The sequence below is a fragment of the Pyrgilauda ruficollis genome, unplaced genomic scaffold (assembly GCF_017590135.1).
Source record: "Pyrgilauda ruficollis isolate IOZ18807 unplaced genomic scaffold, ASM1759013v1 scaffold22, whole genome shotgun sequence".
Lineage (NCBI taxonomy): Eukaryota > Metazoa > Chordata > Aves > Passeriformes > Passeridae > Pyrgilauda > Pyrgilauda ruficollis.
Genome location: NW_024521428.1, coordinates 9,057,903 through 9,074,651, shown reverse-complemented (window position 1 = coordinate 9,074,651; position 16,749 = coordinate 9,057,903). Strand labels below are relative to the sequence as shown.

The following is a 16,749-nucleotide window of genomic DNA, read 5'->3' as shown; positions in this document are numbered from 1 at the left end:
AAAAAAAGAAAAGAAACTCCAAACATTAAAACACAGTGTATAAAATGGTGTGAGAAAGTTAAGTCACCAAACAGCCTTTTAGTCAATAAAAAGCTGCATTTGTGTGTCCTTGTTGTTTAGGTAGCGGCCCATACTTTTCAGTTTACCCAAAACGTCATTCAAGAAGAGCTCTGAGGGTAAAGCACTCAGTCTTTGCTATTTTTGACTGTAGTAATTTGGGCCTGTTGTGTTTCTATCATGTAAGATGAATCCTTTCTTTTATTCCTCATTGGTTGAATTATCTTCCAAAGTCGTTATGCTTCCAAAGCCCAGTCCTGTTGTGTTCTGTGCTGCTGAGACTGTAAGTACTGTATGTAAGAGAATTAATACAAGAACACACAGTTTAAGTCTGCTGTTACACAGTCTTGATGCTGATGAAACTGTGAGCGATGTCCTGTGACACATTGTTGAGCCACTTGTTTTTATAGTCCCTTTGGGTTGATGATCTGATAATAGTCCCCATCTGACATCACAGCATTCTGGTTCTGCATTGGTTGGATAGTTTTCATAGAGCCCTGTAGGGTAAACACAAAAGAAAAATAAATACCAGGCACAAGGATTGGCAAGAGTAGTAGCTTGAAGGAACAGCTGACATTTAGTCTAATCTGTTGAATCCATATCTTTGGGTGAGACTGCAGCCCTTAGAAGTCCTGTCATTCTGTGTAATTACAGATGTTGAAGGAATATCCACAATCTGACAGGAAGCAGCATCAAAAGGTCATTCAGCGGAAGCATGACACTGAGCATGATTGTGTAAAGAAGCAACATTAAAAAGCAGTTGATATTTGAATGACAAAGGTGTTTGAATTCTTCCTTCTTGGGAAGTAACAAACAATGACAAAGTAAGAACTAATCAATCCAGATGTTTTCACAAAATTTGGACTTCAAAATTCTTCTTTCAGTATGTGATCACATAAAGACATGCATTAAATAACAAATAATGATGTACTGATGATATTGGCTGATTTGATTTTCAAACCTATGTAAATTAAACTGCATCACAGGAACAGCTTGCTAGCTCATTGGAGTTCTTCCAGCTGGATATTGCCTTCAACATATCCCAGAGGTGAAAAAATCTGTCCTTGCACACAATGATTGGATCTCTTGATGTTTCTGATTATAAAGATGGGTAATTTTTGCCTTTGAACTTTACTGAGTTCAAATGATCCGATTATGACTTTTTGAACACTAAGAGGTACTGCATCTTTTTGGAAATTGTCAGTGTTGTCTACATTACTATATAGGAGATTAACATAACCAGAGTGTTCTGTTTGCTTCTCACATACCTTTTCCTTTGATAAATAAAATAAACTAATTTGACTATTTAACTAATGTTCAAATGCAAGAATGTCTAACATAATGGACAAACACCTTTTCTCCATTTAAACTGATCTTAGATTAAATTCTGCGGTAAATAATATACTCTGTGGTAGAACTAGGTTTTTCTAGGAAAAAAAAAATCTATCTGTGATAAAATATTAGGATAGTGATTTTAAAAGCAGCTTTATTTTTTAGAACGAGAATTATATTTTCTCCAAAATATCACAACAATGATATTACTTTCAAAAAGCAATTTAAGTGTAACATTCGGAGGTCCAGGCACTAGATTTCTTGCACTTTGTGAATAACTTGTAAAGAAAAGCAGTACACCTTAAAATATGATAAACCTGAATGCTTTGGTTCTACTTTCATAAACAAAAAATGTGTTAGTTATGCTGAGAATGTTAAGATGCCTGGGTTGACATATTTTTTCATAGCTGACACAATTATCTGCTATGCTATATCTGAGTCCAAATAAAGTTGCATTTGTTTTTGGATTTAACCAAATTTTTAAAGATACAGGAATGAAAGCAACTTGTTTCTGTAAATGTACTGTAAATTCAGAGTTTATTCTATGCTAAACCTGACCAATTTTTCCACTTCTGCATTCAGAAACTTAATGCAGCATTCCAAAGGTTGAAAATAATTTATTCTCACTCTAGATCATAGCTGAAAGGATCACATTTTTCTTTAAGAAATTCTATTGCATTTTGGAACTTCTGGACAATTGTTCATTGAAGGTATAATAAAAGAGTCTTCTTTTCTGAGACCCATCTTTTCTGCATAAGTCTGTTTTTAAATATTGCAACATAAAGGCAATGCCTTCAAAAGCAAGGAATTATGATTTGTTCTGTGAACTGCAGCAGCTCAAACGATTAGTAGTAATTGAAGAGACACAGAGACTAGTTAATGCTTTGATCCCAATGAGGCTTGTTTACTTTTCAAACTATGTTTTCTGCCTTTCTTGTTACTGGAAAACCCAGACTTCCTTTGAAATCAAAGCTATGTACATAAGTTGGCAATCAAAAGGTATTTAAATAGTTCATATGCACTTACTGAATTATAAATAAATTGATGACAGCTCTACATTCAAAGATGAATTGAACATGTTCCTTAATGCAAAATTACATTTCCTCTCTATTTCCATTCAGCAATTGAATTTAGGTTTTGAATTTGCAGTTCCATATTAAATAAACAATTAACTACAGAGCCTCTATTCATATGACAGTGTAGAAAATTTAGATAAATTCAGTAAAACATTTTGTACTGCACAAAATACATGTTATTCACCACATACTTGTTTGTAGCCACAAATATAAGCTTTTGCCCCTTGGATCTAATTAGTCCATCTATTAAGTCAGAGGTTTACAAATGTGTGACTTAACTGGAAATCCAGGTAAGCTGGCTACATCTCCTTGGAAAATCAAGGATAAAAAACCAGTTTGTTCTTTTATCACAATATTTGTAGAATAATAGAATTGGGTTGGAGGAGACCTTAAAGATCATCTAGTTTCAACCTCCCTGCTGTGTGCAGGGACACCTTTCACCAGGTTGCTCAAAGCCCCACCCAACTTGGCCTTGAACACTTCCAGGGATGTGGACTCCACAGCTTCTCTGGGCAATCTGTTTCAGTTCCTCACCACCCTTGCAGTAAAGAATTTCTTCCTAAACTTCCTTCCTAATATCCAATCTAAACCTACTCTTTCAGTTTGAAAACATTCTCCCTTGTCCTATCACCACTCACTATTTTAAAAAAAGTCTTTCTCCATCTTTCTTGCAGGCTCATTTCAAGTAGTTGAAAGGCACAATTAGGGCAGCCAAAGCCTTTTCTTTTCCAGAGTGAAAAATCACAATTCTCTTAGTCTTTCTTCATGGGAAAAGCGCTCAGTTCCTTTGATTGTCTTGGTGTCCCTCCTCTGGACTTGTTCCAACAGGTTGGTGTCCTTCCTGTGCTGAGGACCCCATAGCTGGATGCGATGTTCCAGGTGAGGTGTCACCAGAGCAAAGCAGAAGGGCAGTGCTGGCCCCTCTACTCACTCCTTTGCCCGCTGGCCATGCTACTTTTGATGCAGCACAGGACACTTTCTGGGCTTTCTGGGCTGTGAGTGCACATTGCTGGATCATGTCCAGCCTCTCATCCCCAGAACTCCCAAATCCTTCAGGACAAGGCTGCTCTTGATCTGCTCATCCCCAGGCAGTTTTTACATCAGGAGTGGCCTCGACCCTAGCACCTTGTACTTGATGTTGTTAAAACTCGTGGGATTCCCCTGGGCCCACTTGAGCTTGCCTAGGTCCCTCTGAATGGCATCCCATCCTTCAGATGTGTCAACTGCTCTACTCATTTTGGTATCATCTGCAAATTTACTAAGGGGGAACCTGTTCTCTTCATTGAGAAAGATATTAAATAACACTTCATTGTAGAAGACCACTCAGTTGGTCAGGAAGGACTGGTCCTTGTTGAAGCCATGCTGACTGTCTCAAACCACCTCCCTGCTCTCCATGTGCCTTAGCACAGCTTCTAGCACAGGATCTGTTCCGTTATCTTCCCAGCCACAGAGGTGAGTCTGACAGGTTTGTAATTCCCAGCCTCTTCCTTGACCTATCAACTCTTACCCTTTTTAAAGATGGGTTCAATGTTGCCCTTGTTCCACTCACCTGGGACTTGACTTGATTGCTATGACTTTTTGAATATCATGGAGTGTGGCTTGGCAACTACATCAGCCAGTTCCCTTGGGTCTCTGGGGAGGTAACCCATTTGGTCTCATAGACTTGTGTACATCCATGTTCCTCAGGAGATGGTGAACCTGATCTTTACTTACAGTGGGAGGGGCTTTGGCTCCAGTCTGCATCCTGCTGTCTGTCCAGTTAAAAGATACAGGAAGAGAGGTTGCCATTCAAGACTGAGGCAAAACTGTTGTTGAGTACCTCAGCCTCCTCCTCATCCATTGTTATCAGTTTTCCAACAATGTTTATAGGGATACACCTTCTTTGGCCTTCCTTTCCTTGTTAATGTATGTATAGAAACCCTTTTTTTTTATTCTTTGCATGGCTTCACAAGTTCAGTTCCAGCTTCCTCTTGACCTTCCTTGCCCCGTGCCTACACAATCTGATTTCATGTCTATGCTTTTCCAAGGTTACCTGTCCTTGCTTCCACTGCCTGTGCACTTGCTTCTCTCCCTTTTGTTTGACTGGTATTTTTTTTTTTTTTTCACTATTAAATACATCAGTATAAGAAATAAAAACAATATCTGTACCCACCAAACTACCAAGACTTCCCTCTTCCTTTCTTGTCTTTATAGTTCAGTTTGTAGACATTTTATATTAATTGCATGTTTGGTAACTATATTTCTGAGGCTGATCAGTCAGCTGTTACTGGCTTGACATGTACTTTGCTTTTCACTTAAAATTCTCAGTTCTGTGTCTTCATTTCCCAACTTTTCCCAGCACTCAGCTGTATTTCATCAGAAGAAATCTTGGTCCATATGGAGGTACTTGGACCTTTATTATAATCAAGGATCTAGAATTTGCCAAGAGACTTTTTTGATTTCAAACCATTCTCCAGACAGATACACTATCACTCACAAAGGTCATGCAAAAGCTCTCTCTTTTCTTTGTAATCAGATAGGTTTTTTCCACATGAAGATAACATTTTGGTGGTCAGCACAGAAGTTACATCTGTAGGGATTGCATGTTACTAATGCTGACGCAAGTATTAAGGCTACTGGTTCCACTGAGATTGTTAATGGAGACATGAAGAGAGAAATCCTGTATGTCCTGCCTAGATGAATCAGACTGAAAGAAAAAGGAGTGACAGCGTGAATACCATATTCACTTTATACAATGTGTCTTGGGGGAAAAGCAGCAAAGCCCAAAAAGTTCTTACACAAAAATTGGAATCACAAAGACTGTCGATGCATGCATGGTCTGCTGATCAGCTAGAACACCATCTAACTCAGAGACTGCTGTGGTTTCTGCCTGAGCAGTTGCAGGAAACAGCCTGTAAAAGCACTGGTTGCATTCCTGTGACTCTCAGCACTGTCAGAATGTGCGACACTTGTGGCTGAATTTGGATCTGCAGCAGTTTGTCTAACTTGGCTTCTTGGTGTATTTGTAGAAAAAGAGTTATGGAGCCATAATATTCTACATTATGGGTAACTAGTCTGGTTGATATATGTGTTCTCATTGCTGGATAAGTATTTGGGAAGTCGCAGAAACAAAACAGATCTTATGATATGTTATGCTTTTTCCTCTTTTGCTTTCTGTAGAACCCTAACCTGTGTTCATTTTTCAGATAGATTTCTGATTATTTTTGAGAAGTATACAAAGCTCTTGTGCTTGAAGAAAAGACCTTGAAACAAGGTAAGTGGATGTAGTATACCAGAAGTTTTGAATACTCCATTTTATTGTGAATTCCAAAGTAAATATTGTCTGCCAAGAGTGATCCATCCAACACTGACATCATTGTATCAGTGAATGCCAGCACTCTGCATGGCATTTCTGTTTCTGAGGAATTATTTCTGAGATTTCAGTATTAACATTTTCCAACTACGGAAGTCAAGAGAACACATTAGATATTATATGACCAGATTTCACTGCTTTCGTACAACTGATCTGGAAGCCAGAACTTTCTGATCTTATCCAGATGGTCTGCTCAATTTCTAAATTGCTGTGTCTGTGACACATTATGATGATTAGACATGTATTTTATACCTTTCACATTATAAAAAATTAAACAAAATTATGTGTAGAAGAATATTGAAGATAAATAAAGCAAATAAGGCAAATTGTTCAGCTCTTTTGAAAAAGCTAACTTCTATTACTCAATTCTAATTGTTGGAGGAGATCTGGGTTGGAGATATGTGTTGTTGTGTTTTAAGATATTTTTATCACTATATGTTGGTTATTATTTCAGATAGTTGACTCATGAACATTTTCCTATGTGTATGTGCCCACATCCAATAAGAATTCATAGTGTTTCTTCATTATATATGTATTTCTTCCCTAAATTATGCATAGGGCTAATTTCCTGCTGCTGGTGTAAATCAGTGTTACCCTCCTAAAACTGAGCTGCTGCAAGTCAGAAAGATGAGTAAATAGCTGACTCTCAAAACTATACAATGAAGATTTTTACCTCTACACTTTTGAGATACAGGAAAATGTGCTTCTAGTAAGCATTAGGTTTTCTCCAGTCCCTCTCCAGTTTTGCTTTTATATGTAGAAACTTTGACCAAAAGTATATACTATTGTGATATGTTAGGAAAGGATTATTCATATCTAAGTACTGCATCAGCATAGAAAGTTTAGGGATATCAATAAGTAAATTGTCTGGGTCATTATTATGAGAGAAGAATATTTACAGCTAATAAACCTATTATGATATGGGACCTCATTCATGGGAAACCCCCAATACTCAAGACTAAAAGAGCACTAAACTCAAAAAGATGAGCTATTTAGTTGACATATTTTGCTGCAAAAACCATGTCAAATTTTCCCTGTAAGCAGATCCATGGCTAATAATGATTTAAACCATGCTTATCAAACATAAAAGGGATTTGTCCTGCTGTGTTAGCTTAATATTTTGATATTTTAGGACCTATTAAGAGGTGCAGACAGGAGGTAAATGACGCATTATTATAAGATATTTTTAGAGGAAGAATTTGGATCAAATATATGGATTTTTGAATTTGCCAAGAACAACATAAAGGAGATTGAATTCAGAGCAATTTTCTCTTCTTGAATTGTTCTATGAAATAGACAGATTGTATTCCTTTCTATATATCAGATTTTCTCAAGGAAATTGCTTTTCAAATTTCACTGAAATCAGGGCATCTGTTTTGAAAGAGATACATTATAGTCAAACCTGTTGGTGAAACCCAGTCACAAATTTGCCCCTTGAGAGGAAGATGCAATTTGCAGAATTTCTCCTAATACTTTTGCTGAGCTTTGCTAGTCATCAAACATCTTCTACAGATTGATGAGAATTCTCTGTAATAATTCTCACTATGTCTTTAGAAACATCATTGTGTGCTATGAAGCATGACTGACTGTTATTTCCAGTGAATTCTTTACTCTAAAGGAGGTGGAGTTTCCATGGAAGTGTTACTTTGCATGGATCACATAAACATATGTTACTGTTATTTGCCAAAAATTGATTCACACTGTGTTCCAAACAACTGACAGGTTAATCAGAACACATAAAATTAGGAGTCTAAATTAATATGAACTGAAAGATATTAGTGATTTAAAGCACCTGAATCACCTGTCTACTTACTTCTTCACTCCCTTTACTCTCTCCTTCTGTAGGAGTAAGTATCAGAAGTCTGTCCAACACTTTCTGAAAAGAATCAGAAGTCTGTTCAACACAGGAGAATAGACAAATTTGATTCTCCTCTTGATGGCAGAAGACTTGTTCTGATGGTACTGCTCTTAGGAAGTACCAAAGAGTGCCATGCTAATTTTGGAAGAAGTTAATGCGGCATATCTCTGCCTTATTGCTGCTCACTGCATTCTCTTTCCTTAAAAGAGGAACTCTCCTTCTCCATTAAATGCCATGACATCTATTGTACAGATAGAGTGAATATGTGGCTAGGATTTCTGGCCTGAGACTTGATGCTGGGTGATGGCCCTGTTATGCCACAGGACAAAAAGGGACCATAAGTCATGGTCATTTCAAAGAAAGCCCTTAGGACACAATTAGCCTTTAGGACACAATTAGCCCTAAGTCTGCACTCTAAACTGTTCCAGACTTGGCACGTGGACAGCAGTTTCTCCAAACAGTCAGAGCAGGCTGTATTAACAAGTAATATTGGGAACAAGAGAAGATCTGTACAATGAAGCAGCTGGTACTGAGTATCTATCTCATGTCAACCGTAAATGCTTCTGAAGGGATTTTTCTCACTCTAGCTCTAGTCTAATTTTGTAGACCAAATGTGCATTAATGGTTGGCATAGGGTAGTATGGTGCTGTAGCCCATTTAGTTAAAGAAGAGATGAGTACATTTACAATAGAAAACAATCCTGCTGATATGAACACTGTTTTCTTAGAAGTTTCAGTTAAAAACCTTGACCTGGAACTTTACCTGGGACTATTCACTGTAATTTTCCATGTGTGTGTATGTACACCTGAAAACTATTGTTATCTCCCTCAAATGAGATTCTAGTTTGCATGGGCAGTTCTAGACAGCTGAGCTGTAAAAAGAAACATTCAGTGAAACCACTGGAAACTTTAGTCACATGGATATGAACTATGGAGGTCTAAACTGAAAGCAATCACTCAGTTTTAAAATGGATCTGAAAGCCAGCAGCTTTCAGCACAGCACCTAATGCAAGGATTAACTTTTTTCCTTCTATGTCCTGGAAGAAAGCGGGCAAGAAGGGAACACTAAATTCTTTCTACCTAACTGAATATTTCCATAATCAGAACCACACTGTGATTCTGATTGTTTTGATTAATCTCTCAAGTACTTTCTTTTGCACTGCAGTTGTTCCACACCCTCATATGCATTTCTATGAAAGAGTTCTAGTCATACAAAGTGAGGGTAGCATGCCTTCTCCCTTTCCTGTTACAGGCTTTATTTGGAGGTGATCAAGTTAGACATTCTCAGGCTGGAATACTTGTTACTTACTATAGGAAGTTTTCAGGAATTTCCAATAACTTGTTATTAATCCATACCATAAATCAAAATTTACTTTATTTTTAATTTAATTGAAAATATAACAATGACTGCAGTATATATTGAGGAAAAATAGCCAGTTCTATGCTGTTTCCTCATCATGAGGACCTTCCAAGGAAGGGTAAAGCCCTTGTTATTATATCCTTTTTACAGCCTCCACAGGTTTTTTTTCAGACCCCAGCACCACAAAAATCCTGGCCTGAAAGGAAAAAAAAATAAAAATTGTGGGTTCCCTGTTGTCCACCAGTACTGCCATGCACTCATCTCCAGCAGATCTCTGTGCTCTGACTTACTGCTGTGGTAGGACAGGATTGAAGGAGGAGGTGGCAGCTCCTAGTGCCAGGGCATCTCCCAGCAAGGGATATCGAGCTGCACCATCCTCTACCTGTCTGCAATTAGAAAATTACAGGTAATGTTTTTGTGTTCATCCTGAGCTCTGGGCTGTGGTCAACACCAAATAAAATCAGCAATCCCTTGTATACCTTTTCTTGTTACTTAACATCTAAGTAGTAAATAAGAATGCCTTTTTACCTTACTCTTTTATGTTTTTCTAATGAGGACAGAGATCAATAACTAGAAATCTCAAAAGGTGTATACCAGACAGAAACACAAGAAGTGCAATAGGAGTGTCCCTCAAGACATGGGTGACCTTCTTTCAGCTGTTTTTTCTTCAAAAGGATTTCAAGTCATCTATCACAAGCTATGCTGAGGTAGAGTGTTTTGTCTACTGTTGAGCTCACTGTACTTTGCATGAAATAAATCTGTTTTCATTAAGCTGCAGAGAGGTATAATTCTTTATTCCTGCAGCAGATTAAAGTCTAATTTCTCATTGTTTAGTGGCAGGAAGCAGTCTTACAGTGAGCTGCTGCTTAATAAGAGTGAAAATGTGTCTGTATTCCAGACAGAATTGCTGTTTGAATTGCTGCCTTATCAGCACCTGTCCTCAACATCTTCCCTTGCACACAACCTTCTAGGGTCAGCATACTGACTCCCGTGGGCCTGTGAATACAAGCTCTGCTGCTGCTAGGTTTGGGCTTGACGGGACAAAAAGTTCAACCAAATATTTGTTAGTGGGCAGCTGAAATGAGATTTAGGTCACCCTGATTTTAAGTGTCTGCAATAAGACCCTGGTCTAACAGCAGCTACAGCAAATAGAGTGCAGCCAGCAATGTGTGCAAGTCCTCTCTCAGGTGCAGGGTGCACCTAACTCACCTGCTCAGGGTGAGTTAAATGCTCTCAGCTCTACTGACTACACCAATGACTCTAGGGAGAGCTTAGTCACAGAGTTCATGTGTAGATACCCACATTAATAATACCTGCAACAAAATGAGTTTAATCCTCACCTAAAGCTGCTTTTTCATCCCAGACTCAGAGATGTCAGCAATCTTTTCAAAATCATCTATTTTAGGAAGGAATTTGGATTGTGAGTATATGAGGAAAATGAAGAGATGGATATGTATTTCCTAACAGATTTCTGAAATACATGCCAAGATGATTTTGTTTGCTGTTGGTTTGGTTTCTTGCCATTGTGTAAGTGTGTGTGTACACATGCACATACGTGAATATACATATAGATTGTGTACTTGTGGGAAATAAAATTTTCCTAAGTCTCTCACTTCTACTATACTACCTTAAACTGGAAAACAATGTTCATTTGCTTACTGCATATACATATTGGAAGGCTATTAATTTTTAAAATATGCATTGAAGTGCTAAGCACCTTATTGATGATTCAAAATTGTAACTCAGTTACTTTTTGTTACATTTTCTTTTGCATATGGATAGATATTGCTTGATTGTGTGCAATAGGTTTAATTTCCAAGAAAAAAAATCCAGTAAATCCCTTGCTACCAGAATCATCTTAAATCTAAGCACAGCCTATAAGGTGGAGTTGGCATGATCCTTATGCATGCATCTAAGATGGTATACAACTTTTATGGATTTTTATAATTGACTTCGCTTTTAAGTAGCTTACCTTAGACAACTTATTTACTATCAAGATTTCCAGTGGAGCCCTAATTTAGAGGTGAAGACAGTTCAATTTCTGATATTTGGATGAGGGTGTCAAATGATCTAAGTGTTGAAACTCTTTTATGAATTTACTGGGAATAAGTTGCCTGAATATTTTCAAGATTCTCAGATGATAGTCTAGGCACCATAAGTATGAAGATAATATTGGTATAAGCTGAAATTTTGTGTGGATGACTCCCATCCATTCCTGAAAAAAATATCTGTGGTACCTGAGATATACATTAACAATATCTTTTACAATTAAAAATTATTAGTAAAATGTAACCAGACTCAATAAGAAACAAAAAAAATCAAACAAACAAAGTTCTTCATAGGTGAACACCTGATTCTTAAATTTCTTCATTAGTGAAAGATGTTTCCTTAAACATTTTCTGACAGCTGCTGCACAATTTTGAATGCTGTGCTTCAGATTCTTGATTCACCTGGCATTAGAATACAGGCAAACAAAGGTGAGTATGCTAAAAACTGGACCCACCTTTTCTCTTTTTTTTTCTGAATATTGCATGACAGGCAAGCTCTGAGTATCGCATGACATGAAGTAAAATAAATCCTCCACCAGATTATTAAGTGTAAAAAATAACCAGAATAAATTTTTTCTAGAAATTTTGTTTTGTAAAGCTGATGACTGGCAGGCTGTATCATAATTGTGCATTACTAGATCTGAACTCAAATCCTAGCACCTCCAAGAAATCTTTCTGATGTGGAATACCTTCAGGCTCTCAGAGTTAAATCCATGACATTTAGACTTAAGAAAACAAGTGAAATTGGTTTTTCTGTACTATACCTGTACAGATGAAACTTGATAGTCCTCCATAGATGACATCATCATTGTCTGGTAATATAAAGGGACACCTCGTTTGAACCTCCAAACAGTATTGCTTGCAAGGAATTCTGTTGCTGCAGTGAAACTGTGTGACTTCAAAATACTGGGAACAGAGCCAGGCTTTGTAGACAGTCTGGAAAAAAGAGAAGAACCAGAAATATAGATGGATGACAATAGCACTGTCATTATTAGAAGAACATACTGTACTGCACACCTACATTAATGCTGCTTTTGGAAGAAAATTTTGAGAGAATATCACCTGGGTAAAATATGCTCATAACTTTTGACTGTCCTCCCACTTCAGAAATGAAAACTCCAGCAAAGTAATTTAAAAGCAACAGTTATTCAGGAATAGGCTTATGCAATTATATTATCTTAGTTTGTAAACAGTTGTGTCTCTTAGCTGTGACTTTTTATTAGACATGTGTATGCATGGAACACAGCCCTGCATGGAACACACAGCCCTGTCCCTGCACCACCATATCTTACCAAGCGAGATCCTAATCTCATTTGAAGCTGGACAAGGACAAATTTATAAAAGTGCCTGCAAGAAAGAGTTGAAGGCTGGGCTCAGGCCAAGTCTTTCTTTATATCATCTAGAGCTAAGCTATCAGGTTGCAATAGATGGTGCTGCTTCCCTTCAAATAAAACCTTATGCAGTCCACAGCATTAAAACATGCATTAGGGAATCTGAACACCAACAGCTGTAGACTAGGGGATAAGTCTGCTGCAGTGAAAACCTACGTCTACATTTGGGTGCTAAAAGGAACACTTTAAAGATGCGCTCATTGGATACTGCATGGCCGTGGCTGCAGGAGTTGTGATTATTGCAATTATTGTCATAATTTAAACAGACAAGTAAAATGCACATGCTGATTTTAATTTTTGCTACCTTTTGTCTTCCGAACAATGATGTTTGTAATTAGTATTAAACTCTTTTGGACACAAAGAAGTTTTGTGTAAAATTAGGTTGGACGCCAGGCTACAAAGTTGATTAAAAACCTGTGTGACTGATTACAAAGAGATTTCCTTGTTTCCCATTTTATTTTCCACTTAACTGTTTATCTAGACATTATTTACTGTCTAGATACTTGCTATCTGTGTTGCTCCAAAACAAAAAAAAAATCCTTTTTTGTATTTTTTAATTATCTGAAAATCCTAATAACTACCTTTCATTAAACATAGACTTCAAACCAATAAAGTCTGCTCATCATTTCCATTCTTTCCAGGAAGGATGTAATAGAAAACTATAGATGAAGTTTTTAAGCCAAGAAAGCTAAAAAACTGACACCTGAAATGATCAGTCTAGATGAGAGTTTAGTTTGATCTCAGTATGTTTCATCTCACTGGTTATAATTGTATGAATGTCAATAGCAGCCTAAATTGTATAATTAATATCAATGTAGTAGCCCCAGAATCACCAAACTTTTATTTTAGATTGTTTGCAACAGTGGCAGGTATGTATTGAGTTGCTAGGTGATAAAATGAAGCCTTTATTGCTAATATATGGTTTGTGATTATCTCTTTATAGCAGTTTTTGCCTACTGCATTCTGTAGAACATGTTTTTTTCATTAAAAATTCAACTTTAATTGCTTACTAACGTTTCTTATCCACAGTAAATGAATAATAAGAAGGAAAACCAGGAGATGTCTGTACCTTTCATTCTTAAACAAGCTTTTAATCAGAAAGTGGTTTCCCCACTGTCAATTACATCAGCCACCACATTTCTGATGCTTCAGTTGCTTTGATGACATTTGCAACAATAAATCATAAAATCACAGAATATACAGAGTTGGAAAATTCAAAGATCATTGAGTTCAAATCTTGAGTTCAACTCCTGCTCAGCACCATCCCCAAAAGTCACACCATGTGCATTGTCCACACACTTCCTGAACTCTGTCAGGCTGGTGTTGTGACCCTGGGGACCCTGTTCCAGTTCTCAACAATCCTCTGGGTGATGAACCTTTCCCTACCTAAACCTCTTCTGACACAGCTTCAGGCCATTCCCATGGCTCCTGTCACAGGTCACCACAGAGAAGAGATCAGTGCCTACCCCTCCTCTTCCCCTCACAAGGAAGCTGTGACTGCAGTGAGGTCTCCTCTCAGTCTCCTCCAGGCTGAACAGACCAAGCGACCTCAGCTGCTCCTCATATGGCTTCTCCTCAAGGCCCTTCACCATCTTTGTTGCCCTCCTTTGGAAGCTATCTAATAACTTTATATCTTATGTTGTACCCAGAACTGCGCTCAGGATTCAAGGTTAGGTGAAATAAAACAATAGTTTTTCTATTTTCAATTAGTAATCATACTCAATTGTTTGGAGACAGGGATGCTGGGTCTGGCAACAGTTATACATTCAAATAGGTTCTTTCCTGATCTTAGGCCCGTTTAGTATGACATGGTCTCTTCATGAAATAGATCTAATAGAAGCAAATTGGTTTATGACTCATATTTGAAAGTGTAAGTCAGTTTTTAGGAAGTATATTGAACAGTCCACCATACATGGTAACAAGAAAATGAGCAAAACCATGTGTCTACTGAAGCAAGACAGAAAATGTTTATTCAGGAGCAGAAGTAAATAATGCAATCGTGGGCTTCTATGAAGATTTTTGTGTATCCAATCTCCGTTTATACACATCATCTTCCTGCTCTGATTCACAAGTCCTCAGCTTTGTCTCAAAATTACTTTTGAATTGTCCAAATTTCTAAAGAGTGCATGAGTATACCTGTTCCCGAGATCTGGTTTTTAGATTAATACCTCCCACTCTGTATCCTTCCTTATTTTCGTTACCCTGCAGCTGATTTAAAGCATGTCTATAATCTATATTGATATTTTTAATTTTCTGGTTCCATTTTGCTCTGTTTTACCCAGTAAGGCTACATCCACTCCTAGACAAGGCGCATTCATGATATCTGTCATTCCACTGCCATCACAGCTTTGACCTGCGTTAATTCTTACATTTCCAGAGAGTGCTCAGCCATTGTCTGGAAAAAGGTGTATGCCAGGAACTGCATCTATTAAGCAGTTTTGTGTTTTTCCAAAGAAAGAGGAAAACTATGTAGGTGTTTGCAGTTGAGCTGTGCTGGGTTAGCTGGGTTAGCTGGTAGACCAGAAAGTGGTCCCTCTCTGCTCTCTGCTCTAACCTCTACAGACATCTGCTTTCCTAACAAGCATCCCAAATAATCTCTCCTACCCTTCCTGGACTTTCTAGGAACCAAAGGTCTTACTTTCATGCTTAAATATGTATTACGCAGGACAGAGTACAGAAATGGGAGAATTGATCAAAATGCTGATTTTCAGAGATTTAAAACATGCATTATGTAACAAGGTCAGAAACTATCAATTAAATGCACATTGACCTGTATATTGATCTTGGTGTTCACTTTACAAACTACGCTTTAATATGAGAGTTCTTTCCTTCTTAAAGAACATCCATAGCTAAACTCAAAGATTTATAAACACCATAAATGTGTCTATAAATAAGATATAATGAGTTTATAAATAAGATACAATAAGATTGAAACCTTTGAAATATAGTTCCTAACAGAAATCTGGCAAACTAACTCAAAGAACAGAAAAAACCTTCATGTTTTTCTGTTGTTTTTGTTTTAACTCTTTTTTTAACAAGGGAAAGAACTAAGATGTACTGAATTATTAATGCATCATGACAACCACATAGACAACACATAGATTAAATACCTGAATATATGTAAATATCTCCTCACTTTACCATCAACATAATTTAGACACTCTGCATTTGAAAGAGATACAGTCCTGGCTATTAGATGAGAGACTGTGATGGCAAGATGGTAGAATCCCATAAGAATAAAGTCATCTTTCATGTACAGAAGCATAGATATAAAATCTCAGAAGGATTTAGTGGCAATTTTTCTCACCTAAATAAATTTAATTTACCTTACTTTGTACCTGCAGGAAAAAAAAAAAGATTATACCTTTGAAAAAGTGCACAAAGTGCTGGCTTTATATACCTATATTCTATAGGTATATACCTATGGTCTGAGTGCCTATCTAGAGCGATCATCATCAAAATCATTTTGGTAGTTTTAAATTGTCAACAATATTGTGATAAAAACTTATTATCAGTTAGGCAGAATATTTTTTTATTTGGCATTCATTTTATTTCTACTGTACAAGTTTCAAGCAGGAAAAATATTTTATTACTTCAGTGACCAATAACCCAACACAAATATCCAGCTTCATAAATTCAAAGAATTAAAGCATCACAAACAAACTAGACATTAAACTGCATCTACTTGTCAAATCATTAGAAATAATAAAAGGATTCAGAGTTAATAGGAAGAAATCAAGTGTGTGTGGGGAGAATTTCAAGAAACTGGAAGGGCACAGTGTGTGCTTTTTCTCTCAGGACAAAAGGAAGAACACTTATTTTTGTCTGTGTGGAGACTGGCAGTCCCAGTATTGTCTTTTTTTCAGATATTCTGTATCTCATATCACACATGATGTTAGACAGTGTCTGAGTTATTCTTTCTGGTCTTGAAAGGCAACAAGACAGAGTTCTCAGTTAATACTGTTGCATTAATCACCTAGAGAGGGACCAGGAGCTGCTGGCTCCCAGCGTGGACAGAATGGCTGGGTAGAACAGTGCATTGGCAGACCACAGCCCTGGCCAATACACTAGCAGACTTCTAACTGGCTGTGCAACTAATTGCACAAACTAATTTTGACAAGAGGACCTTTAAGGTCACCTCCTGAGCAGGCCACTCCATGATTCCATGGTTCTAAGATTCTTTTTGCTAAGACTGCAAAACCAATGGGAAGATAAAGTACCGTGCATACATGCCCACAGTTTCCTTTCCTCCCCGTCTCATTCTCACTCGCCCATA

At 37.3% G+C, this 16,749-nt stretch overlaps 1 protein-coding gene across 1 annotated transcript in view; it reads right to left on the bottom strand.

Annotated features, from left to right (window-relative positions):
• Positions 1–258: 258 nt before the first annotated feature.
• Positions 259–16,749, bottom strand: part of NALF1 (NALCN channel auxiliary factor 1) — a 434,756-nt gene continuing 418,265 nt past the window's right edge. Inside the window, exons 2-3 of the mRNA XM_041468551.1 lie at positions 11,847–12,018; positions 259–554 (exon numbers count right to left, since the gene is read on the bottom strand). Coding sequence (XP_041324485.1) covers positions 259–554; positions 11,847–12,018 — 468 coding nt within the window. The remainder of the gene's footprint in view (positions 555–11,846; positions 12,019–16,749) is intronic.